Source organism: Monodon monoceros, unplaced genomic scaffold (genome assembly GCF_005190385.1).
Source record: "Monodon monoceros isolate NGI ecotype Baffin Bay Population unplaced genomic scaffold, NGI_Narwhal_1 Super_Scaffold_9, whole genome shotgun sequence".
Lineage (NCBI taxonomy): Eukaryota > Metazoa > Chordata > Mammalia > Artiodactyla > Monodontidae > Monodon > Monodon monoceros.
Genome location: NW_021703786.1, coordinates 8,644,963 through 8,672,536, shown reverse-complemented (window position 1 = coordinate 8,672,536; position 27,574 = coordinate 8,644,963). Strand labels below are relative to the sequence as shown.

The following is a 27,574-nucleotide window of genomic DNA, read 5'->3' as shown; positions in this document are numbered from 1 at the left end:
AAACAACCTAAGTGCCCATCATCGGATGAATGAATAAAGAAGATGTGGCACATATATACAATGGAATATTACTCAGCCTTAAAAAGAAACGAAATTGAGCTATTTGTAATGAGATGGATAGACCTAGAGTCTGTCATACAGAGTGAAGTAAGTCAGAAAGAAAAAGACAAATACCGTATGCTAACACATATATATGGAATTTAAGAAAAAAAAATGTCATGAAGAACCTAGGGGTAAGACAGGAATAAAGACGCAGACCTACTGGAGAACGGACTTGAGGATATGGGGAGGGAGAAGGATGAGCTTTGACAGGGCAAGAGAGAGTCATGGACATATACACACTAACAAACGTAGTAAGGTAGATAGCTAGTGGGAAGCAGCCGCATGGCACAGGGATATTAGCTCGGTGCTTTGTGACAGCCTGGAGGGGTGGGATAGGGAGAGTGGGAGGGAGGGAGACGCAAGAGGGAAGACATATGGGAACATATGTATATGTATAACTGATTCACTTTGTTATAAAGCAGAAACTAACACACCATTGTAAAGCAATTATACCCCAATAAAGATGTTAAAAAAAAAAAAAGTGAAGCTTAGACATATATACGCTACCAACTGTAAAATAGATAGCTAGTGGGAAGCAGCTGCATTGCACAGGGAGATTAGCTCCGTGCTTTATGACCACCTAGAGGAGTGGGATAGGGAGGGTGGGAGGGAGGGAGACACAAGAGGGAAGAGATATGGGGATATATGTATATGTATAGCTGATTCACTTTGTTATAAAGCAGAAACTAGCACACCATTGTAAAGCACTTATACTCCAATAAAGATGTTAAAAAAAAAAAAAAGAAGATATTCTGAACTAAATGAAAATGAAAACCACATATCAGAAAAAAAAAACAAACCAAAAGATACAGAGTGGGTAAATGGATTTTTTTTTAAAAGAACCATATATATGCTGCCTACAAGAGACTCACTCGGATTTGAAGACACACACAGACTGAAAGGGAATGGCAAAAGGTATTCCATGCAAATGGAAACAAAAATAAAGCTGGGGTAGCAATACTTATATCAGACAGAATGGACTTTAAAACAAAGATTGTTTTGAGGTAAAGACAAAGATGGACATTACATAATGGTAAAGGGAAACAAGAAGATACAACAATTGTAAATATATATGCATCCAACATAGGAACACCTAAAAACATAAAGCAAATACTAACAAATGTAAAGGGAGAAATTGACAATAACAGTATGGGACTTTAACACCCCACTTACATCAATGGACAGATCATCCAGACAGAAAATCAATAAGGAAGCTCTGGCCGTAAATGACATATCAGACCAAGATCAATATAGATATTAATATATCTATTAATGCCATTAATATAGGTATTAATAGATATATAGAGAACATTTCATCCAAAACAGCAGAATACACATTATTTTCAACTGCACATGAAACATTCTCCACGATAGATCACATGCGAAGTCACAAAACAAGTCTCAATAAATTTAAGAAGATTGAAATAATATCAAGCATGTTTTCCAACCACATGGAATGAGACTATAAATCAACGACAAGAAAAAAACTGCAAAAAAACAAAAAAAACCAAGTGGAATCTAAACAACATGCTACTAAACAACCAATGAGTCACTGAAGATATCAAATAGATAATCAAAAAACACCTGGGGATAAATGAAAATGGAAACAACTATCCAAAATCTATAAGATGCAGCAAAAGCAGTTCTAAGAGGGAAGTTTATAGTGAGACAAAGCTACTTCAAGAAACAAGAAACATCTCAAATAAACAACCTAACCTTACACCTAAAGCAATTAGAGAAAGAAGAACAAAAAAAAGCCAAAGTTAGCAGAAGGAAAGAAATCATAAAGATCAGATCAGAAATAAATGAAAAAGAAATGAAGGAAACAATATCAAAGATCAATAAAACTAAAAGCTGGTCCTTTGAGAAGATAACGAAAATTGATAAACCATTAGCCAGACTCATCAAGAAAAAAAGGGAGAAGACTCAAATCAACAGAATTAGAAATGAAAAGGGAGAATAACAGACACTGCAGAAATACAAAGGATCATGAGACATTACTACAAGCAACTATATTCCAATAAAATGGACAACGTGGAAGAAATGGACAAATTCATAGAAAAGCACAACCTTCTGAGACTGAAAAGGAAGAAATAGAAAATATGAACAGACCAATCACGAGCAATGAAATTGAAACTGTGATTAAAAATCTTCAAACAGGGGCTTCCCTGGTGGTGCAGTGGTTGAGAGTCCGCCTGCCAATGCAGGGGACACGGGTTCATGCCCAGGTCCGGGAAGATCCCACATGCCACAGAGCGGCTGGGCCCGTGAGCCATGGCCGCTGAGCCTGCGCGTCCAGAGCCTGTGCTCCGCAACGGGAGAGGCCACAACAGTGAGAGGCTTGCATACCACAAAAAAAATAAATAAATAAAATAAAATCTTCAAACAAACAAAAGCCCAGGGCCAGATAGCTTCAAAGGCAAATTCTGTCAAACATTTACAGAATAGCTAACACCTATCCTTCTCAAACTCTTCCAAAATATAGCAGAGGGAGGAATGCTCCCAAACTCATTCTACGAGGCCACCATTACCCTGATACCAAACCAGACAAAGATGTCACAAAGAATGAAAACTACAGGCCCATCTCACTGATGAACATAGAGCAAAAATGCTCAACAAAATACTAGCAAACAGAATCCAACAGCACATTAATAGTATCATACACCATGATCAAGTGGGGTTTACTCCAGGAATGCAAGGATTCTTCAATATATGCAAATCAATCAATGTGATACATCATATTAACAAACTGAAGGATAAAAACCATACGATAATTTCAATAGATGTAGAAAAAGCTTTCAACAAAATTCAACACCCATTTATGATAAAAACTCTCCACAAAGTGGGCACAGAAGGAAGCTACCTCAACATAATAAAGGCCATATATGACAAACCCACAGCCAACATCATTCTCAATGGTGAAAAACTGACCATTTCCTCTAAGGTCAGGAACAAGACAAGGTTGCCCACTCTCACTGCTATTATTCAGTATAGTTTTGGAAGTTTTAGCCACAGCAAATCAGACAAGAAAAAGAAATAAAAGGAATCCAAATCAGAAAAGAAGTAAAGCTGTCACTGTTTGCAGATGACATGATACTATACATAGAGAATCCCAAAGATGCTACCAGAAAACTACTAGAGCTAATCAATGAATTTGGTAAAGTAGCAGGATACAAAATTAATGCACAGAAATCTCTTGCATTCCTATACACTAATGATGAAAAATATGAAAGAGAAATTAAGGAAACAATCGCATTTACCCCAGCAACAAAAAAAATGAAATACCTATGAGGAAACCTTCCTGAGGAGACAAAAGACCTGTATGCAGAAAACTATAAAACATTGATGAAAGAAATTAAAGATGGTACAAACAGATGGAGAGATATACCATGTTCTTGGATTGGAAGCATCAACATTCTCAAAATGACTATACTACCCAAAGCAATCTACAGATTCAATGCAATCCTTATCAAACTACCAATGGCATTTTTCACAAAAGTAGAACAAAAAATTTTACAGTTTGTATGGAAACACAAAAGACCTCGAATAGCCAAAGCAATCTTGAGAAAGAAAAATGGAGCTGGAGGAATCAGGCTCCCTGACTTCAGACTATACTACAAAGCTACAGTAATCAAGACAGTATGGTACTGGCACAAAAACAGAAATATAGATCAATGGAACAGGATAGAATGCCCAGAGATAGACCCACGCACACATGGTCACCTTATTTTTGACAAAGGAGGCAAGAATATACAATGGAGAAAAGACAGCCTCTTCAATAAGTGGTGCTGGGAAAACTGGACAGCTACATGTAAAAGAATGAAATTACAACACTTCATAAAACCATACACAAAAATAAACTCAAAATGGATTAAAGACCTAAAAGTAAGGCCAGATACTATAAAACTCTTAAGGAAAACAAAGGCAGAACACTCTATGACATAAATCACAGCAAGATCCTTTTTGACCCACCTCCTAGAGTAATGGAAATAAAAACAAAAATAAACAAATGGGACCTATTGAAACTTAAAAGCTTTTGCACAGCAAAGGAAACCATAAACAAGATGAAAAGACAACCCTCAGAATAGGAGAAAATATTTGCAAACAAAGCAACTGACAAAGAATTAATCTCCAAATTATACAAGTGGCTCATGCAGCTCAGTATCAAAAAAACAAACAACCCAATCCAAAAATGTGCAGAAGACCTAAACAGACATTTCTCCAAAGAAGATATACAGAAGGCCAACAAACACATGAAAGGATTCCTGGGTCATAAAACTCAGGAAAATATTTAAGGTACATAAATGTACTAAATTTACAAATATACTAAAATTATCAATGTACTAAAATATATTGATGCCTCATTGTGGTGGTAGCTGGATTATGTGAGATTGAGTCTCTTTTTTCTGTTTCCTAAATTCTCATAAATTTTAAAGTTTAAAATAAAAATATCCATGTTGTAGTTGGAATGATAAAATATATCAATATTAAACAAATAAGTCTCCTTGAAAAATTCATTACAGCCCAGATCTTGGCTTCAGCCTTTGCTACAGACCGAATTTTTGTGCCCCCCACAAAATCCATATGTTGAAATTCTACCCCCGATGTGATAGTATAAGCAGGTGGGGGTAGGTGATTAAGGCATTAAGACAGAGCCCTCATGAAGGCGATTAGTGCCCTTATAAAAGTGTTTCCAAAGGGCTCCACCACCCTCCAACCATGTGAGGACACAGCCGGAGACAACACTGTCTATAAACCAGGACGCAGGACTCACCAGACACCAAATCTGCTGACACCTTGATCTTGGACTTCCCAGGCTTCTGAACTGTGAGAAATAAATTTGTTGTTTATAAGCCATCCAGGCTATATCTTACTGCAGCCCAAACAGACTAAGACAGACTCACTGACCCAGAAACCTAATTTCTCGGGAAGACTTACATTAGTGAAGCTCATGGAGACATATACACACACACACACAAAAGCAAGTATCTTGCAATATCTCAAGGGGAAGCAGATCTAATACCGGTTGGTGGGGACTGGGAGAGTGCCTTTCTAACCAAGGGAAATGGTTTGGTAATAAAATTAATATGATTTAAGTACAACCTCAAAGTGGTTAATTCAGGTTAAACAGTGGATTCAGTTGTACTCTGAAATAGGAGAAAATAAAGTGCAAACAATTTCATGATTAAGAAGCCTAAAAATTCACACACCAGCAAACTAACAAAGTTTTGAATGGTTTTAAATCAGTGACCAGTAAAAAGACAAAGTATCACTTTTCCCACTAGATATTCAACTCATGACATGTGTGTATATGTATGAAAATTTACCCTCTCTAGTGAGGGAAGATTGCACACCTCAAGCGTGGCACGGATTTTTAATTTCAAGACCTAACCACCAAGAGTTACTTACTTCACGTCAATTTCTAGAAATTAAAGGTAAAAAACTTGAGGTTCAAAATAGAAAGGCTATTGGTGGTTGTGGGAATGGGGCAGACTCATGGAATACAATTAAGTATCATTTAGAATACATTTTGGCTAGAGACCAAGAGGCAAGGTTCTTTGTTTCTTTCGTTTAAACTTTTTCTTAATAAATCTTTTATTTTAGAACAGTTTTCGGTTAACAGTTATAGCGAAGATAGTACAGAGTCCCCTATACCCCATACAAGACAAGTTTTTTAAACTCTAACTTCTACTTCCACCCCTCCCACCACCCAAACCGTCCCCCACTTCTCTCCGATTCTATCTCCTCAGGTTTCAGCAGGGCCTTGTTCTCACAGTGCAAAGTTAGGATTGTAACGGAAACCCAGTTCAGTTCAAACTTCACCGTCCAGCCACAACTGGGTCAGCTGAGCTAGCCGACACCAGAACACTCCCGCCCCGCCCAGCTCTCTCAGAGGCGCTCCGACCCCTCGCCAACGTGGCTCCTCCAACTCAGGTCCCGGGAGACGCGAGCCAAGCGGGACCAAAACGCTGGGCAGCTTCCAGAAGCCAGGCGCGCTGGGAGCAGGACCAGGTGAGCACCCAACAGCACGCTCCTCCCTCGAGGGGAGGTTCCGAAGGCTAAAACATTTTTAACCTCAAAACTTCCAGACCTTTAACCGGCTTGGGGCGAGTTACACAAACCTACGCACATTCGCTTATCGTTTAACGCAGACGCCTGCGGTCGCTTCTCGGCCACAGCCGCCTCTTCACAGCCAACACCCCCAGACGGCCTCTGCCCCGCCCCGTCGTCGCTGCCAGTCCCTCGGCGCGTCGCGCGGGGCCGGGGCGCGCGCGCGTGAGGACGTCCGGGAGCGCGCGCGCCACCGCCGCCGCCGCCGCTGCCGCCGAGCTGGGCGGGAGTTGTTGGCGGTGGTTCTGAAGGTGATGGCCTTGACTGAAGGCCTCGAGGCGGCATCTCCCGCTGTTTCTGCAGTCGCTGCCCGGGACTCGGTGCGCTCATCGTCATGAGAGGTCAGGCCTGGGGGAAGCGGGCGAAGGAGGCGAGGGGCCGCGGCGAAATGGGCTCTGGGGAGAATAACTGAGGTACTCGAAGGTCGAACGTGGGAGGAAAAATCTGTCCTGGAGATTCCGGAAGAGCCCGTTGCGTTTACTTTTCTTCCCTTTTTCTCCCCTTTCTTGCTCGTACTTGGAGGAAAGCGGGAGGGTTCTGTTTTTATTTGTGGAAAAAGACGCTGAAATTCTCCCGTCCAGCGTCGGTCTTCAGAGGTTGGAGGAAATATATAGCAGTCGTGGCGTTGGAGCATCAGTGAAAGCCTCTAGTGAATGGCACTAAAAACCAAACCGCCCAACAGTAACTGAAAAAAAAAAAAAAAGAAAAAAGAAAAAAAATTCCAAACCTAGGAATGAAAGAGAATGACACGGAACATGCCCTGACGTTAACCCCAGCTTCCTCCTACAGAAACGGCAGAAAGGCTCTGCGTTTCGTCAGCTGGATCCACGACGGCTACCCACACTCGTCATTTGGGATCTTTCCGTGCCAGTGTTCTCTTTCCCGACGCCCCTCCCCTCAAAGGTGGCATTTTTAATGTGCAGACTACGTAATTATCCTTATTCAGAATAAAGAGTCACTTAGCAATTACATGGTGACTCCCCAAGTCTTCCTATTTTAAAGGTATTTAGGTAACATCCTTGGGGGGGACAGGAAAAGGTAAATACTCTTGGTATTAATTATTGGAAACTTATTAGCTTTGGGAAAGCTGTTTCAGCATAAAACGAAATTTGTAGGTCACCTAAATGAAATGTTTATTAGTTCTCCATGATGATACTTAATGAGGAGTTAAGATTTGATGCTTTTTTCTTCCTAACCTTTCCACACATTAAAAAAAATACTCACTCTTATTAGATGTAGAATCTACATCAGAGATGAAACTGTTCCAGTTGAACAAAGTAAATGTACTTAAGTGTTCTAGTATGATTGAGTACTAGTACTCATTAACATCTGCTGAGCACCCATATTTTGACTGTTTTGCCGGTTCCTTCTGTCATTAGAGAACTGGAGGCATCTGAAGCTGAACTTTTTTGGTAGCAGATGTTCCCTAAAGGATAGTTTGCCTAGCAGCAGAGCCTTCGCATAAAGGGAGAAGATGGAGGAGTCTAGTAATAAGCAATAGATAACCTGGAAATAATTCATGTACTGTGACTGTCAGCCTCTCCTTTAGTGAATAAATTATTCCTAGTGAGCAATATATTGCCTGTACTTAACTGTTCACTTAGAATATTTTCTGCGCTTTGATTTTTAGGAGACAGAGCCCTGAAGCAAAGAAATCTGGATCACAGAAAAAGTATTCAGGGGTCATGCAAGCCAACTGTAGCCAACTGCACAGCCCTTCAGGAGCTGCAGGCACTGAGGATGCCTCAGCCTCCCAGTGTGTCCAAACAAGATTGACAGGAGAAGCTTCCTGTCTTTATTCTGGAGATGTTCATATTCAGATAAACTCCATGCCTAAAGAATGTGCTGAAAATCCAAGCTCCAGAAATGTAAGGTCAGGTGTCCACGGCTGTACCCATGGATGTGTACACAGTCGCTTACGGAGTCACTCCCACAATGAAGCAAGGCAACCTGATGATACCGAGATGGAGTCTGGAGATCATGGTAGTAGCTCCTTCTCAGAATTCCGATATCCCTTCAAGTGGTTGCAAAAAGGTCTTCCATATATTTTGATTCTGGGTGTCAAACTTGTTATGCAGCATATAACAGGTAGGGTATAATAAAACACTGAGCTCTTTCATTACTACATGCAGCTAATTTTCTTTCTTTATTGGTAATCTACTTTAACCTATGTATTTCAGTTTCTTATTTTCTGTTAGTTTTTAAAATTGTATATGCTTCCTTTAAATTCATGTCATGTTAGCTCTTTTTTTTTCCTTTCAATTAACTGGACCTTATTTTCTAACAGGAATTTCTCTTGGAATTGGGCTGCTTACAACTTTTATATATGCAAACAAAAGCATTGTAAATCAGGTTTTTCTAAGAGTAAGTATAACCAGCAACTAAAAAATTATTAAATGTTTCTCCCTGTAGAATTATATACTCATTTTTGAGAGAAATAGGAATAAAGATAAGATAGTTTATTTGATAAATTTAAATAGATATAATGTACCATCCATGATATATTACATGTTGTTATCTAAATGACCTGGAATAAATGATCTGTCCTAATACTGAATTGATTCACCTTATTTTCTTTGTATATTGGGTTCCTGATAAAGAAAAACTAGACAGAAGGATTAAAAGGTTTAGAACACACTATTTGATCTGATTTGTCAAGTGCTATCATGTTTTAAGTTAGTTTGACCATACTAAGTAATATAATCATCATTAAAAACTTCAGCTGTTGTACTATAAGATTTAAAATAGTCAGATAAAACGTACACTGAATAAATGGGTATTGCACTATTTATTTAGGTTTCTCTTATTTAAAGAAAACTAAACCCAAGAAGTTTTTCCATAAGAAATTATAAAAGATTCCTATTCATGTAAATTATTGGGAAAACAGGATTAGTTTATAAAATTTCAAGCAACTTTCAAGGGTTATATCTGTGTAAAGGATCATACATTTTGACCTGAAAATTCCTAGTTAGAACCTATCAAACCATAGAAGTTTAATTCAGGGTTTAAAACTAGTAAAATTTTTAATTAAACCAGTAATTAAAACAATTATAAAACTGAGATTAAAAACATTTTATTAAATTCTTATTGAATTGAGAATTTTTAAAATTATATTTATAAACCCTGGTAACATAAATGCAGTTTTTAAAAGTCTGTTTTGTTGGGAAGGCAAAAATAGGAAGCTGCAGAAGTAAAGTTTTTATTTACGTAGGTCCTTTATGTCAGTCTGTAGAAGATTTGGCTTTGAAACATAGGTAATGTTACACAATGAGGAAACTTGTATTTTAAAAATCTGTTTAAGTATGTGTTTTGTTTTTTTCACTAAAGGTATATAAAATAGAATGTGATGATGTACAATTTAACAAATATTCTGTATTTTATTAAGATAAATTAATCTATTAAAATGTTCTAAGTTAATAAATTAGTCATTAAAATAGTTTAATGATATTTAAAATTCTGGCATAATTCAAAGTAACAAATTATAAAATTGTTTATTTTTCAGGAAAGGTGCTCAAAGATTCAGTGTGCTTGGTTACTGGTATTCTTAGCAGGATCTTCTGTTCTTTTATATTACACCTTTCATTCTCAGTCACTTTATTACAGGTAATTAGAGGTCCAAGTGCACAATCACATTTTTATGTAATCGTATATTCCATAGCACTTTGCATATATCTTACTTGCACATACTTAGAGTTCAATTTTTTTTTTTTTAGAGTTCAATTTTTACCTATCGGTCTCTTTCCAAGATTGAGAGCTTAAAGTGACTTACTCACATTTTTATACCCAGTGCCTTGCCTCACAGCAAGTGCTCAATAAATAATTTTTGATACTTAAATTTTTACTTATATAATCAGTAGTTACTAAATACCGTTAGGTTGTTGTTGGTGATCTTTTTTCGTTTTTGATAAATAAAAATTGTATATATTTAAAATATACATGTTTTGATATATGTATACATTGTGAAATGATTACCACATCAAGCTAATTAATATATCCATCACCTTCCTTAGTTACCTTCTTGTGTGTATGTGTGATAAGAACACTTGATCTTTGTCTCTAGAAGACGACTTGCTAAAGGACAGTAGTTGATAAGTTTCCATGTCAGATGGAAGTGTTCTGAATTTTCAGCTTTAATCAGATAATTAGAAGTCCTGGTTTCAGTGGAGTTGGAGAGATGTGGACAAATCTGGGATATAGTTTGTAGGTGTAGCCAGTACTACTCGGATTGGATTGGGTGAGTAGGTAAGGGGGAAGAATCAAGGGTGATACTGGGTTTTTTTAGTCTAAGCAACTGGCTGGATGGTGGTGCCATTTACTGGGCTGGGAAAGACTGGGGAAGGAACTGGTTTTGAGGGAAAATCAGTAATTTTGTTTTGAACATGTTAAGTTTGAGAGGCCATGTAGAACTGTTAAAGTGATTATAGATATTTGTCATGAGCTCAGAGTAGAGGTCAGGGCTGTAAATTTTGGTGTTATCAGCATATGGTTGATATTTAAAAACCAAGGAACTTGACAAGACTAATCAGGGAAAGAAAGTATAGACAGAGGAGAGGGCCCAGGACTGGACATGCCCACAATTAGCCAGAGGAGGAGCAGCAAAGGAGACTTAAGAAGGAACCATCAGGGGCTTCCCTGGTGGCGCAGTGGTTAAGAATCCGCCTGCCAATGCAAGGGACATGGGTTCGAGCCCTCGTCCAGGAAGATCCCACATGCCGCAGAGCAACTAAGCCTGTGCACCACAACTACTGAGACTGTGCTCTAGAGCCCGCGAGCCACAACTGCTGAGCCCGTGTGCCACAACTACTGAAGCCCTTGCGCTGAGAGCCCGTGCTCCACAAGAGAAGCCACCGCAATGAGAAGCCCGCGCACCGCAACGAAGAGTAGCCCCCCACTCACCGCAACTAGAGAAAGCCCGCGCGCAGCAACGAAGACCCAATGCAGCCAAAAATAATAAATTTTTTAAAAAAAGGAACCATCAGTCACATATGAGAACAGCTAGAAGACAGTGGTGTCAGAAGTCTAGGAAGAAAGTATTTCAAGGAGAGAAGAGGGGGAAAAAGTGACCTTCGAATTTAGCAAGAGGGAGGGAGTTGGCGATCTTGACAAAAACAGTTCAGTGGAAAGGAGGGGTTAGATTCCTGACTGGAGTTGGTTGAAGACAGATTGGCAGCTACGGAGTATTTGTGAGTTTTTTAGATTATAGGCTAGAAAGATATCAATCATGGCAAGTTAGGAAGACTCGTTCTTTATGGAGGGAAGATTTGAAATTCAAACATTTAAGAAGTTTTTTTAATAAATTTATTTTTGGCTGCATTGGGTCTTCATTGCTGCGTGTGAGCTTTCTCTAGTTGTGGTGAGTGGGGCCTGCTCTTCCCTTGCAGTGTGTGGGCTTCTCATGGCAGTGGCTTCTCTTGTTGCAGAGCATGGGCTTTAGGCATGTGGGCTTCCATAGTTGTGGCACACGGGCTCAGTAGTTGTGGCTCGCGGGCTCTAGAGCGCAGGCTCAGTAGTTGTGGTGCACAGGCTTAACTGCTCTGCGGCATGTGGGACCTTCCCAGACCAAGGCTTGAACCCATGTCCCCTGCGTTGGCAGGCAGATTCTTAACCATTGCGCCACCAGGGAAGTCCCTAAAAGGTTTTTTTAAAATAAGCAAAATGATCTTCCATTCTATTTACATGAACTCTAGCATCTTGCCAAACTCTTATTTTTACACATCAAATTAAATATTTGGTAGTAAATTTAGAACCCCCATCGACACTTACATCTTTTTATGTTGCTCTGGTAAGTTTTGATGTTTTTCTCTTGGTAGCTTAATTTTTTTTAATCCTACTTTGGACTATTCGAGCTTCTGGGACGTACTTTGGATCGTTGGAATTACAGACTTCATTCTGAAATTCCTCTTCATGGGCTTAAAATGCCTTATTTTATTGGTGCCTTCTTTCATCATGCCTTTTAAATCCAAGGTAAGAAAGTAATATGTTTTATTGGAAAGCTGTTAGCAGACCATATTAATGCTATTTAGTCTTTGCTTAAATGATTCCTTCTATAATTTTTCAGTTTGCTCAATAACCTAATTTTAATTATATTATCTCAGACTGGCAGCTGTTTGGTCAAAGACTTGAACCTAAATATTAATCTATTCCAATAAACTCAATTATATTTGCTTTGGAATAATCTAAAAATGAGTCCCCACATCATATATGGGAAAATATATATTTACACTTCTGTTTTCCTCCAGGGCATTGTTAATTGATAACTGACTTAGGCAGTTATTCAGTGTTTTTTCATATTTAATGAAAACTTTAAATTTTTATAATCAGCAAAATGTTTTATTATACATAAGACATTTTCAGTCACTCTTTAGAAATTCTTTGAAAACAGACCACTCAGTGACTTTAATATCTAAAGAACCAAGTTGAGGTTGTCAGTCATAACCATTATCATTATGAAGATTAATTTTATAGTTGTGTTATTGTGCCATATACCCATGATGTTCTCAGCCCAATATGAAGTATTTGCATTGTGCATGTAAGTACCTTGGGTGGCTCTATTTGTTTTCTTTTTTCTTCCTTTTTAGGGTTATTGGTATATGGTTTTAGAAGAATTATGTCAGTATTACCGAACTTTTGTCCCCGTACCAGTTTGGTTTCGTTACCTTATAAGCTATGGGGAGTTTGGTAATGTAACTGGATGGAGTCTTGGGATATTGCTGGCTTTACTCTACCTCATACTAAAAGTAGGTAACAATAAATCTTATCATTTATAATGATTCATATAATACTGTTTACATATTTTACATATGACTGCTTTTCTCTTTATATATTTTATAGTTTATCTTCATATCACTAGTTTGAAGTAATGGCAGATTCTATATCTACTTAGAAATGGAGAAATGGAAATAGGTATCTTAATCCAGTGGTTCTCAGATTTTATTGGGGGAGTGGACCTCTAAGCATGGATTATCTAAGGTGGAGGGGAACAAGTAGAATAGAACATACCCATCCCCTACAGTAGCATCTCTCATACACATAATTCTCAAACTAGTGGAGTATCTTGTCCTGTTCCCTCTATGCCTGTTCCCCTCAGCTTAATCACTTTATGAAACGTTAAATAGGTTAAGGACATGTGAACCAGATAAAATTGCCTTGCCTTTGATTTAGTTGTTTATATTTATCTTGACCAAATTGTAACTCTGGGCATTCAGATGTACTTCATTTTGGTTAAGAGTTGGCTGAAATTGATAAACTGAGTAAAATATTCCATAATTGGACTTTAAATATATTTAGAATGAAATGATTAGTTGTGATATGCAATGAGCATAAAATTAATATCAGTATTTGATATTAGCTTTGATCTCTGAGTTTAGCAGGTAAGGCTCTTTGAATAAATGAATTATTTTCTCTTTCAGCTTCTGGACTTTTTTGGACATCTGAGAACTTTCAGACAGGTTTTGCGAATATTTTTTACACGACCAGTAAGTATTTTTTAATCAGAAAAAAGACTTTTTATCTTTCTACATTATAAAAATGTTTTAGTTCAGCAGTTTTACAAATGCAGATTTCATAATTACGTGGTTTTTTAGAAAAACTTCTTGTACTTTGGCACTTGGGGCTGTGATGATATAGAGGTTTTGTTTCTGTGATAATTTAACTTGCACATTGACAACCACCTGATAGTTGATGAAGTACTTCTATGTTTGAGTTTGCCTCTTGCCCTTTCAAATCACTTGACATTCTTAAGGGTTTATAAACATTCCCTTAAAAATCTTATGAACTTTTGTTTCTCTTCCTTTATTTAAGCCACAAATAGTAGCTTTGTGTATTTTCATTAACTCCTATTCAACTTCTGTGAAAGTGCTTATACCATAATTTACTGTGTATATGAAGAAAGCTCATTACCAAAAATCATGTCCCTTGAAATTTTCTTACTGGAAAAATTTCTCCAACACGCAGTTCTGTATGCACAAATAAGTTCATGACAATAACAGTAAATTTAACAATAACAAAACAATTTTAACAATAAATTGAGACTCCAATGTCAACTGTAACTTTATTATGTTATTCTACTGATGTAACAAACTGCAGAAAAAGGGTATCATAGCCCAAATGATAAATAGCTCATTTGCTATTTAGTAGCCTCAGAAGTTCTCAGTATGTAAGTGTGATCACCAGGTTTCAGAGTTTGATTCTCAGTTTTGCAGTCCATTAGGTACTTCACAATTATGTGGTCAGGACTCAGGGGAATCTGATGTACAAGAATGCCAGTCTAATAATATATGTTTAAAAAAAACCAGGATTATACCAACAAAGTGGAGTAAACTAACTGGCCAGGGCACCCTTTCCTAAAGACAGTAATGTATTAAGGTTTTTTTTTTTGCGGTACGTGGGCCTCTCACTGCTGTGGCCTCTCCCGTTGCGGAGCACAGGCCCCGGATGCGCAGGCCCAGCGGCCATGGCTCGCGGGCCCAGCCGCGGATCTTCCCAGACCAGAGCACAAACCCGCGTCCCCTGCATCGGCAGGCGGACTCTCAACCACTGCACCACCAGGGAAGCCCTGTATTAAGTTTTGCTGCATCCTATTCAGACTTCTTTCTTTAGATAAGATACAATAAAATTGAGACTTCAGCTTTTGAGTTTATTCAGTTGATTATGTATCGGCCACTTTGCTGTAGCAATTAATGTAGTAAGGCTTCAGCTGAAATACTTTTGATATTCTTTCTCTGTGAAGCATAAAAAGACTATCACAGATCACTCTGTTTTATTCCCGGGATTCTCATGTTCCTTAATGTTGCCCTGAAAATGGCAATCATCATCAGGATGTCTTCACCTGAAGGGAGTCTGCAAAGTGCCAGACAAGGGTGCTATTTTAAAAGCTTGTCAGCATACATATCTGCAGTGTACTCTGCTAAATGACATTCATTGAAGGGAAACTGGCACCAAGATCATCCATCAGTATCTCAGTTTGTTTCTGGAATCTTTAACATGACCAATCTCAAAAAATCTTCATTTTCAATGTTTTCATCCGTTGAGTCTTAGTTTGATTTTGTTAACCCTCGATAACAAGAAGTTTAGGTCACAGCTTCAGGTTGCTGAGTCAAGTCATGCTTTTGCTCTCATTACCATGACCGAAACTTGGGTGTTCTTTCTTTTCCTCAGCCACCTTTTCCACATCATTTCTACAGAAAGCTGATCTCATTTGTAACATTTTGTCACATCTAGTTAATGACTAAATTCTACTGAATTTGGTAAGGAAGTTATTAAGATCTTAAAGAGATCAGAAACTTTTTTTTAGGACTTAAGAAGAAAAGGAAATTCAAAGATTTGTGTTATTATTCAGTTTGACAGTATAACTCTACCCAAGTGACATTTTGCAATTACAGTTCTTCTGTAAAATTTTACCATTCTTTCGTAGTACTAAATGCTCCAACTTTTGTGATAAGGACGATAATTAAAATTATTTTTAGATTTAGTGGCAGGATACTGTTCAGTGGTCCCCAAACCTCCTTCACATTGAACTCAGGTGGAGAGCTTTCAGGAATTAGATTCCTGGGTTACATCCTGGTATGTCTGGACCTACTGAATCAATCACCAGTGTGGAGCACAGAAACCTATTTTTAAAGGAGTCTCTACATGAGTTACATTCAGCCAGCCAAGCTCTGGACTGACTTTTTTGAAAAGTGTCCTAGGTAATAAGTGGGCTCAATTTGGCAGTACTGGGTCACACAGTACATGAATATAGATTGCATAATGCTGTATTATATTTCAGATCGCTTAGTCTCTTAAGCCATTTGAATTTGAAGCACTGTCATTATTTGGGAATCCAATGAATCTAACAATCTTCCAGTATCCTATTATGTATTACATAGCGAGTTAACCTTGCTGTGATCCATCCAGGCATCATTCTGCATACATAGTTCAGCTCTGAAATGTTTATATCCTTTGGGAGAGTTTTCAAATGCCTAGTTCCTTGGAGATTTGAGAAATACAGTACCATCTATGTATTTAAGGAACAGAAAAGAAAGAAAATTGTAGGAACATAACTTCTTATCTTTATAGAGTCACGGAGTGGCTGCCAGCAAGAGACAGTGTTCAGATGTGGATGATATTTGTTCAATATGTCAAGCTGAATTTCAAAAGCCAATTCTTCTCACCTGTCAGGTAACTGTATTTTTAAGAAACCTCAGTACAGCACTTCTCTGTGATCTGCAAACGTCACATTTATGTTACTTATAGGGAAATATACACTATTCAGCAGAAAGTGGCATTCAGGGCACACACTACTAATTTCTTATTTGTGATTAGGGGTTTGGTAGGTTAGCTAGATCTTGCCCCTTAGTTCTAATGATTTTTTTTGTTTGTTTTTGCGGTACGCGGGCCTCTCACTGTTGTGGCCTCTCCCGTTGTGGAGCACAGGCTCCAGACGCGCAGGCTCAGCGGCCATGGCTCACGGGCCTAGCCGCTCCGCGGCATGTGGGATCTTCCCAGACTGGGGCACGAACCCATGTCCCCTGCATCGGCAGGCGGACTCTCAACCACTGCGCCACCAGGGAAGCCCAGTTCTAATAATTTTTATGTAGAGGAGTGTATAAAGGGGAAAAAAAAATTCAAATGGCATACTGGATACCAAAGTGACTGGGAAACAGACTATTTTTAATAATTGAATACTAGTCTTTTAGAATAATACCAGCATTTGTTACTGGACTGTATAAGGCCCTTTCCTATACTTTATTTCAGTAACCCTCAAAGACTTTATTAAGCTGTTAGTCATTATACTTGATCTTAATGTTATCACCTGAGGATAGCTTGTATTTTATTAAAAGTGGTTAAACGGATAGTACAAGTCAGAATAATACCTGTGCCTCTACGACGAACACCGCTGTGTTCTTGAATGTTATACTTTGTTTTCTCACTTGTAAAATAAAGGGATTAGTGTTCTCCACATTCCCTTTCAGCTCTAGAGTATGATTCTCTGCAATGTGATGAATTTAAAATTGAAATGTTATCAACTATAAAATCTAGTTCTTAATTCCCTTACAGCATATATTTTGTGAAGAGTGCATTACCTTATGGTTTAACAGAGAGAAAACATGTCCGCTGTGCAGAATTGTGATTTCAGACCATATAAACAAATGGCAAGACGGAGCCACTTCATCACACCTTCAAATATATTAAGTTCTAAACTTAATATTAAGGCCACAAAACACTAATTTTATTTGGTTACAGTGACTATTGCTAAAGACATTAGAATGGATTTTCAGGGCTGGAAGTTAAGGAAAATGTTTCCAAATGGTTTTAGAATATTATAATAAGGCAAATGTGTAGTCCAGCTTCTCAAAAGATTAAATGAAAGAACCCTATATTTAAAAATATATATAAGTAATGTTCAACGTAATGCATATGCAACATTTATTCTATCCTAATTATTTGACAGATAATTGCAGTGTTAAATTGTAAATGTGTTTTCTTGTTAATGTTACCAAAATGACAATTGGATAACTAGAACTAGTGGTTTTAGAGGAATTCAGGTATTCTTTCCTGACACTGTTTTCGGAATAAAGAATATTTTTCATAATATTTTAAGATACACATTACCTGAAAGTAGAATCTTCTTTAACATTGACTTTTATAATTCCCATTCTAAAAATTCTAAAATTTCTCGTAAAATTTGTATTTTTAAATGAATGCTCTAAATGCTATATTTTACCTGTACAATCAGATTTTTCTAAGGAAGATTAATTTACTGAGGATGAAATATTTTAATATTGTATTATTCTCTGTAGTGTGATTAGCAGTCATTGAGAACAGATGGTTTAAATTCCTTTTCTTTGTGGACTTCATACATACAATCCTGCCATCAGCTTTAATGTTCATGATCTTGCTTTTTGGAAAGTGCCATGGACTTTCTTGGATTATTAAAATAATTCACATGGATTACAAACAGCTGGCTTCACTGATGATTTGAATAGAGTGACAAACAAGACCAACTCAAACACTTAGAAAAGAATTCCTCGGGACTTCCCTGGCGGTCCAGTGGTTAAGACTCCGCACTTCCAATGCAGGGGACGTGGGTTTGAGCTCTGGTCGGGGAACTAGGCTCCCACATGGTGCGTGGCCAAAAAAAAGAAAAGAAAAAAAAAGGATTTCCCCGTATAACTAGTCTTCTCCAGAAGAGTTTTGGAGTCTCATGCTTGAATCACCATTACTTGGGAGATTAAAGCTTGCACTCAGGCCAACACAAGCTTTGGAGAGTGTGGTTTGTTTGTCTACAGGTGTTTGTGCAGGGTGGTGGAAAGAGAATGAGGCACTTTCTCTCTCACTATGAAACCGCTAAGCGGGGATGGATCTATACCAGAAATCCAAAGGACTGGTTATTATATATATTTAGATGCAAGGCCTCTGCCCATTTTCTCTTTTACCATATCAGTTTGCACACAAGAAAAAGATAGTGGTGGGAAGTAGAAGCTACAAGGTAGAGGTAGAAAACAAATTTGCAGTGCTGATAAGACAAAGATTAAAACAACCTGGATTAATAAGGATAGTGACCAACCAGATACAGGTTAAACCACTTTTCATGCCTTATGGCCACCCAAATTGACAAAAGAACATTAGCCTGTAACTTTTCTCCCCAGGTAAATATTGCTAGATTATACGTGCAACTGTTCCTGTTTATTCAGGATGAAATACTTAACTATGTTACGTACTTTGAGAACCACTGCAAATACTAAAAAACAAGCTTACTTGGCCTTAAATCACCTTCCTAACTTTGTGGTGAAGCTAATAGTTGTTATTTAGGTATGCAGCAGGGGATAAGTGAGAAAGACAATTTGAGATTAGAATTTGGGTGTGAAGGATATGCTGACTTCTTGATAAAAACATAAGAATAACACCTTAAACACATAGGTTACTTCAGCCCTAATACAATACCTACTTACCACACTTACTTACCCTATGGCCATATGGATAGCTTTGTTTCTTAATATGACTGAATAACAAAAGAAGTCCCTGGTGGACAGTGGGGTTTTTTGTTTTTGTTTTCTTAACAAACAAGAAAGCAGTTCACATATGAGTTTAAAAGGAGGAAAATGTAACAGGAGAGCTTTGCCATTCACTAGTAACACTGATGAACTAGAAGCATTTCTCTTATTTTTATTCCTTCACCTCAAAAACAGGAATAGGGATTCAAACCCCACTTATTCTGTGAATTCAGATCACATCCTCTAAAAGACTGTTTTATCAACATCAAGAGTCACTACTATGTTTTATAAAAAAGTACGTTTGAGAACTTCTGTAGAGAAACCATCTTGGCAAGTGTGATAGAATTACCTCATAAGAGGTGGTTTACACAAAACACCCATCTTACAGTAGATATATTGAGACATTAGTTAAAAACAGATTTGTCCACTATGTTATTTTGTTCATACACATCAGGTAATGTAGTTGACAAATGTGGCTGGAAAAACTGTTGTATGTTAGCACAAGAAAGTCTTCCATTGTTTTTATGTGAAGCTGGCTTTCACATAACGTTTCACATGAACTTTTTTTTTTAAGCAACCAATTCAATTCTACTATTTGACAGAACTTGGAAATCACAGATGTTTAACACCTAATATAAAATCAGTACTAAAACTTGTTATAAATTTAAATTGCTTCAATTTCTCCACAAAAACAGTTTTATGACTGTCATTCTTCACATAAATAGTTTATTAAATATGAGAATCTGAACACATCTGGAATGTTAATGGGAAAAATTATTGAAACCACATGTGTACCTGATAGTTATTTCTTCCTATCTTAGGATAATAATAATTTTAAAAAATCACTTCTATTTTATGTTCATTCAAATTTGCATTTAATTTCTATTTACATTCAATCAATCTGAAATCAAATACTTAATACAGTAAACTAAACAAGATGAAAAGCAGAAAAGGTGTTACCCTCAAAGCACTCCTAATAAGGCAGCTGAAGAATTTACTCTGGTAGATGCAAAGCCAACTTGGGGTAGGAAAAAAAATAATAGTTTAAAGAGCAAACACAGATGAACCCATCTTTCAAATGTTACTTTAGATAATCCACTGATATAATACTTGTGCTATAGTGGTAAATTAAGAATCACACATGAAGAATTTTGTATCAATCAGCAACAGACCACAGGTCATGGTGGAACAAATACTTTATGATTATTTTGTCCAGCTTGCTAGTGTCTACTCCTATGAAAAAAGGTAGATGTTTGGACATTGATGTTTTTATTTGAGGAATTAACCATTTCCACAGCCTCAAAATCCATTCTGCATAAATCGAACATTTCTCATGAGAATAATCTTAGATCTAGCCCTTATAAGCTAGGAACCATATGACTAAGTAACCAAAATAGTTAGGTGCTATATTAAATATAAAATCCAAGGCTTGGGATATTAATACTATTGAAGATGCAGCTTATTTATAATCATTTATTTCTTAAAGAATGTTGAATTTATGGAGTATCATACATGCATTCTTCCCCCCCCCAATTACCTTCTATCTCAAAAAATAGTATGGAAGAATCCTTCTTGAAGGATTCAAATTAGTTAAGACCATAAAGGGGAAAAAGAAATAACAGTTTTCCTAAAAATCTGGTTCAAGTTCAATAATTAATACTTTACATTGTTAATCACAGCTGGTTTATAAATCTGTTTATTCTGTAATGCTACAAACCTTATAAAATCAAAATTAGTAAACTTCAGTTCTCAATGATTATATTTTAATTAAAAAAACAGCATGTATAAAATAAAAAAATATCCTGTAATAGCTGATTTTAAAGAAAATAATCAAGTGATGAAAGAAAAACACTTAATCTCTTTATACACTTACCTGGAATAATCATAAAGAACTTTCTTAGAAACTCAAGACTAGTATTATTGACATATATTTTTAAACTATGCTTGGGTTTTTACAAATAAATATAGGGTAAGCCATATTGCATAGGTGTGTGCTTTCTGTCTGTGACACTAAAGTGGCACTTGACATGTTTTCACAGTCATAGTAGGAATATCCATTTATGAAACAATTTCTCAATAAACTTGCCACAGTATAGAAAATTAACTTCACTGAATGTTAAGTTTGAAAAACTTATTTGTGTGGATGGTAGGTGTGCAATTAATACTTTTTATGCAGAAAGTTACAGTTTGCCACTATTGCTGGCAGTACTAATTATGAAACTGGTTTAACTATGGGGTTGTTATAACCAGCCAATCACAGTGCAAATGTTACTAGCAAATAGGACTGAGGAGGAATAGTTTGGTGTAAAACTTTCACTGGAATTTGGTCAGGCAGTCAACACTCTAGTTAGTAAACTCATTTGAAAACAAGTATCAGAGTAGTACAAGCCATTTACAGTCTGAAATGAAGCCTGTACAAATCACCATAGCTTTTTAGGTTCTGTTTTTCAGACATCATAAACTGTCAGAGAACAAAGACCTGCACTTTAAGTACAATTTCTGCCCTTACCATTATTTAGTTTCTAATTTATTAGCTACAGTTATAAAGTTCTCAGTAGACTGCTGCAATAAGGGAAGAGGAGGTCTAGAGGGAGTGATTTAAAAAAAAAAAAAAAACGGCTTTCTGTCCGAAGATGAGCTGTTATCAATTGTTTCATTTATTGCCACAATTGAAAAGGTATATTTCCAATCATTTTTCATGGTTCTATTTTTGCTTAATGTCATAGGATTTCATCTTATCTCACTCGAACCGCCATTTAAATAAGCAAAGCTTTTTCTGACTGAATTCAACATGCATAAATAATTGTATGGCTTGGATCCTATGGCTCAAAAAGGTTTGGAGAACATAGCAAGCAGCATCTATTTAAAAAAAATCATAGGGTTGCAAAATATTACAAATTGACTTTGCACACTCAGACTGAAGACATTATAAAAGACAAACAAAAAGGTGGTAAGACTCAACTGCAACTGCATGATCATCTATTATACCAGTATGCACTGAAATAATATTTTTATAAAGCTCTGCAGATATTAAACCCTTTCACCAGCTAAAAGTCATGGAAACGCTCTCTTTAAGGCAGAAGTATTTAAGAAAGGTAAAGTTAACCTTTATTTTTATTCTTTGTACCTGTAAATCACTTATGTAGACTTCATTACAATTTTCAAAAACACAGTGTCTTGTTAACATGTTTCCTAAATTAAGCCACTGAGTTTTCTTATTCACTGTGGAAGACATTCATCAAAAGGCCATCAAAATACTTTTACAATCAAAAAATGTAGCCCCAATATAGGAAAAAAAAAATACCTTTTTTCCTTTTAAAACCGTTGAGGAAAAAATGTAAGGAAGGCAGACACCAAAAACAGTAAAAAGAAGTAAAACTTAAAACCTTACCAATTTGCTGTAAAGAGATTATACATAGAGGGTAGACCGTGGCAACACCCTCTTCCCCTGGATCTCCCTCCTCTCTCTCTCACTTTGCCGCCCTCGATATGCATTTTATCCTCTCTTCTGTCCTTCTTCAGCCATAGGCTGAACACATTTGACGTCTTGAACCAAATACTGGTATAAGGTGGCGATATTTTTCCAGTGCAATGCAGGCCCAGGATAAGGATGAAATGTAGGACATACAACTTATGCCCATTCCAAGGCTTCCAGTTAAGCTTAGCACATAATAGTACTGCAAGTAGAAATGATTAAATAGATTTTTTTTTTCTAGTATTACAGACAGGTATTGCAGCTGGGTTACTGAAAATAAACCCCAAGTCCACCCCAATCCCTCAAACGAGCCACAGCTGTGGTTAACAATGATTCATTTGCATTTTTATTATTTCACCAAGAGAAGAAACAGAAGTTGTCTGGCTTTCTTCACACCAATAATTTCGCATTTTAAAGTTTGGGATGTTTTCCATAATGAGCTGAATCAAAAATCTATTTGAAAAATATATATTTATATAAAAAAAGATTCAGGTTGTTTGCACGTAAAACATCAATTGTTAAGTTTCTTTCGTCTTTGATTCCATGTTGCTCGAAAGTTTGACCAAGCTTGCATGCTAATTTGTCCTTAGTTGCAAGTATTACAGGCAAACTCATACTTTGCCTAATGAAAGGATAACCCCTCTTCGACACAATCAGAACTCAACAGTGATTCAGAAGCAACATCCTACCCTTAATACTGTCAGTTTCGAGCCATCATCATGAAATCCTTGATAGGTTGAGACGATGTTGCTAGGAATCAGTTAATTGACGTGCCTAAGAGTTCCGCAGTACTATTTTCACTTAAGTTTTTTTGCACCATTGATTGATTTTTTTAAAATCCATGTTTATTTTTCCTCTGTCCAATGTGTTCTATGTAATGACACTGACTCTTCGAGACTGTCATTTTGAGTCTTCTTGTTTCACCCTGCGGGATGCTCACACATCCCCTCCCCACCTTTTTTGCCTTAAATTCATTAAAAGCATTGCTCTGTCATAGATTCATACGCAGGTGTTCTGGTCGTTTGGAGATCATGGGAAAAGCTTGTTTTTTGTATGGCCCGGAGTTCGGCTGTCGTATTGGAAGTGGTGCTGAAGCTTCCCCACTCGTCGTCACATCCATCTGCTCTATTCCACTTGTTTCCATTGGGTACTCCACAGGCGCCTGAGGATTTGCCGTGCTGGCTGAAGCACCTCTTCCCCAGAAATCCCCAGGAGAAAATTTGACAGGGCTTTAAGACAAGGAAGAGCTATCATTCGTCTCAAGTACTATCTCAACAAGGAACATTTCCCTTACATTTAAAGGGAGTGGGGTAATGTGACCTTTTTTTTTCATTTAATTTCATTTTTGTGTGGATTAGTACAAAAGCAGAAGTTGAGCCATTTCTCCCCTAGACTAATTGCTAGTTTCCTAACTGGTCTCTTTTACCTCTCTACTTGCCCTCATAAAACCGTCAATGATACTTACTTTTTTAAAAAAATCATTTTCTCCCCCACTTAAAACGGCTGCTCATTGCATTTAGAATATTTCTCCAAACCTTTGCCATTCTCTTCCTCGCTCACCACACTTCAGGAATGTTGACCTGCCTTTCGCTTCTAAGAAAAAGGCCAAGTTTTTTCCTCCCTTAGGGCTTCTGCATGAGCTGTTCTTCTGCCTGTAACATCCTTGTACTTCTGTATTTTGTATGGCTAGCTATTTCTCCATGAATAGGAGTCCCCTTGTTATTTTTTGCATTCTAGTACCACACTCTATTTTTTTTCGCATAGCATTTGGCGCTACTTGTAATTACATATTTTATTTCCTTCTTTGTTTGTTTTGACTCTCTCTCACTAAATTGTAAGCTTCATCAGGACAAGGACAATTCCTGTCTTAATCATGTGTCCCCAGAATGTAGCACAACCCCTGGTACACAATAAATGTTGAATGAATGGTTAAAGAGTACACTTTCCAGTGCAACGGCTTATTTTCAGGAGGGGAGGTAAACTATATAGCATATTATCATTGATTAGTCACAGACTAGTCACTTGCAATATTAGAAGGTGTAGATGCTGTGCTTATGTCAAGGAGAATGACAGATCTTCCATTTATGTAACTTGGCATAAATTTCTTAAGCAATGCTCTTCCAGGTTAAAAAAAAGAATAACAAAGTCTGAATACCTGACAGGTGTTCGTGGGCTGCCAATAAATCTTCGAGGTGACCGGATTTTTGGTTCAAAGGAAAACTTTTCTTTCACGCTTTCAAGTACAGATGGAGCCACATATGTAAAACCCTGAAAGACAGTAACAGTGGACTACAGAATAGGATTCTGTCATGTACATCAAGAAAATGTGGTGGTTCAATCTCTGACACACCAAGACAATGATGTACACCTAAAATCACCAATGTAGATACTATCCAGTCTCCTCAATCTCATTTCACACCCGTTACCTTCTTTCCGGTCATTTCTTGTGGCACAGACCTCCAGAGAGCAGAATTCTATTGAGCCGCATATGCCAGCAAACAAAATTTCACTCTACTGAAAGGAGGAGAACAAAACAGGAAAATGTAGGCTCTACGTTAAGATGTGAAATACAGGGCTTCCCTGGTGGCACAGTAGTTCAGAGTCCACCTGCCGATGCAGGGGACACGGGTTCGTGCCCTGGTCCGGGAAGATCCCACATGCCGCGGAACGGCTGGGCCCATGAGCCATGGCCACTGAGCCTGGGCATCCGGAGCCTGTGCTCCGCAATGGGAGAGGCCACAAGAGTGAGAGGCCCGCGTACCGCAAAAAAAAAAAAAAAAAAAAAAGATGTTAAATACAAAGATAAATGCAAAGAAAATTCTAGTGTTCCTAGCCACATGCATATAAGCAACTAAGATTATCACCCCCAAACAGTTTCTCATTATTAGGCCAAAGTAAAAACAGAATTCTCTAACTTGGCACATGTGATCTTTCTGGTTTTATACCAATGAATGGATAGATTCAGATTTTCCTGATGAATAAGGGTCAGCATTGTGAAAACTTAATTTCAACAGACACTAATGCAATTTTGTTAGCTTTAGTTCTTTCTTGGACCTTGCTATTAGGCTACCAGCTATCATTTATCTTGCTGTTCATGTTCATCCCTTTAACAGTTAATCTTATACCTATCTTCCCTTCTATTTATTCTTGTCACTTATGAGTAGGCATTTGAGTTATAATAAAAAGACTCAGTAAGGCTCTGGGTGAAGTCCTAAAGAGTAAGGTGCAATTCTGTAGAGCATATGCTTTGTTGTGACAGCTACATGTGGACTACGAAGGCCGTTTCCCCGCATGTTCTTGTGGGCTAAAGCTGTAACTACCAAGAGGACCAGACTGTGCCTTAATCATCTTTGAATTTCCTTGAATTCTAATAGGAATTGAAATATTAATTGAACTGAAGTTACTACAGCCACAATCTCCAGATAAGTGGGCTGTTACTATTTTAAATTAATTTTAGTGCTCGCTTAAAACAGATACACGTTGTGTACAGAATTCTGGCTACAACCTAACAAATGAGTTGTTCTTGTATTCATTAGTTAGCCAATTTAAGTAATTAAGAAAAGCTCAACACGGATTTCCCTGGTGGTCCAGTGGTAAAGAATCTGCCTTCCAATGCAGGGGATAAGGGTTCAACCCCTGGTCAGGGAACTAAGATCCCACATGCTGTTGGGCAACTAAGCCTGCGTGCCATAACTACTGAGCTTGTGCGCCTCAACTACAGAGCCCTTGCACTCTGGAACCCACGCGCCACAACTACAGAGCCCACGTGCCCTGGAACCCGTGCACCACAACTAGAGAAGAGAAAACCCGCACGCCACAGCTAGAGAAAAGCCTGCGTGACACAACGAAGAGCCTGGATGCCACAATGAAAGATCCTGCATGCCTCAACAAAGATACCGCAACTAAGACCCAACACAGCCATAAACAAATAAATAAAAAGATCAGCAATACTTTAACTGGAATGAAAGCTTAGATACATAACTTTTGCCACCACAACTTTGGATTTCTTTGTAGTAAGGTGTTTCTAGACTTTTTTTTTTTTATAGGGGAAAACAATTGTCAAACTAGCTAAAACTCTATAATGCCCAGTTGAAGAAAAGGTCTGTATGTTAAATCAAAGGTATAAATTCCACATCAGTAGAAAACAAAATTCCACATCATGAAAGAAAAAAAGAAAGCAATGACACAATTAAAATGAATCATGCCTACTTCCCTAACTGATAAGAGATTGTACTAAGGGGGATACAGTAACTTTGCATCATGCTGACATAAATTTAATAACATGCATTCATCTTTCCCTCTTATGTAATTAAAATGCTATAAAATTATATTTTGCATGTATATTCTTATATCACCATATAATCATACATTTATAGAATTATTACTATTCAGTGTTGTTTACTGAAAAGCATACTGTACTATGGTGACTTAAAGTGTTATTTTGCCCATACACAATTTTTGTATTCCATGCTAACTTTAGAACTGACCCTGCACCCCCAAAGATACAACACTACTGTGGTGTGCTATACTGAGAGCATTATTATTATTACTTTTTGTTTTACTGAGAGCATTATTTTAAAAAAAAGTTTGAAAATTAAGTTAGCAACAAATCCAGTGAACTCAGAAACAAATAAGGAAGAAAAAAAACCTTCCAGATGATTACTTTCCCCATATTCTATTCTCCCTAGGGATAATCCAAAAAGAAATGACAAAGGATAATGACAAAGGAAACAAATGATATAAAATCGGGTAGATATTCACATGACATGTAATTATAGTAATAAAATAAGCACTAGGCAAATAATATGCAATGATGGTCATCAGATATAAACCTATCATTTCTGTTAATCAAAATCTAAAATTTTTTCTATCCGAGGAGACAAGGTATAAATCAATACAGATGCCTCCTCCT

The 27,574-nt window shown here is 37.3% G+C and overlaps 2 protein-coding genes across 11 annotated transcripts in view; one reads left to right on the top strand and one right to left on the bottom strand.

Annotated features, from left to right (window-relative positions):
* The first annotated feature begins 6,412 nt into the window (after positions 1 to 6,412).
* The window catches only part of RNFT1 (ring finger protein, transmembrane 1), a 34,077-nt gene continuing 12,915 nt past the window's right edge, over positions 6,413 to 27,574 (top strand). For 3 of the 6 annotated variants that reach the window (XM_029211269.1, XM_029211268.1, XM_029211270.1), the window contains exons 1-8: positions 6,912 to 7,116; positions 7,844 to 8,301; positions 8,501 to 8,577; positions 9,716 to 9,816; positions 12,024 to 12,177; positions 12,792 to 12,950; positions 13,623 to 13,688; positions 16,270 to 16,371. In XM_029211269.1, coding sequence (XP_029067102.1) covers positions 6,947 to 7,116; positions 7,844 to 8,301; positions 8,501 to 8,577; positions 9,716 to 9,816; positions 12,024 to 12,177; positions 12,792 to 12,950; positions 13,623 to 13,688; positions 16,270 to 16,371 — 1,287 coding nt within the window. In that variant the 5' untranslated portion in view covers positions 6,912 to 6,946. Of the gene's footprint in view, positions 6,555 to 6,911; positions 7,117 to 7,843; positions 8,302 to 8,500; positions 8,578 to 9,715; positions 9,817 to 12,023; positions 12,178 to 12,791; positions 12,951 to 13,622; positions 13,689 to 16,269; positions 16,372 to 17,250; positions 22,473 to 27,574 lie in introns of those variants that run through there. The other 3 variants (XM_029211272.1, XM_029211271.1, XM_029211266.1) reach the window with 3 other exon arrangements.
* Positions 20,039 to 27,574, bottom strand: part of RPS6KB1 (ribosomal protein S6 kinase B1) — a 38,942-nt gene continuing 31,406 nt past the window's right edge. For 2 of the 5 annotated variants that reach the window (XR_003791884.1, XR_003791883.1), the window contains exons 14-15: positions 24,818 to 24,930; positions 20,046 to 23,891 (exon numbers count right to left, since the gene is read on the bottom strand). Coding sequence is in view for 3 of the 5 variants with exons in the window: in XM_029211263.1 (XP_029067096.1) it covers positions 23,654 to 23,891; positions 24,818 to 24,930 (351 nt within the window). In the remaining 2 variants the exon portion in view is untranslated. Of the gene's footprint in view, positions 23,892 to 24,817; positions 24,931 to 27,574 lie in introns of all 5 variants that reach the window. The other 3 variants (XM_029211263.1, XM_029211264.1, XM_029211265.1) reach the window with 3 other exon arrangements.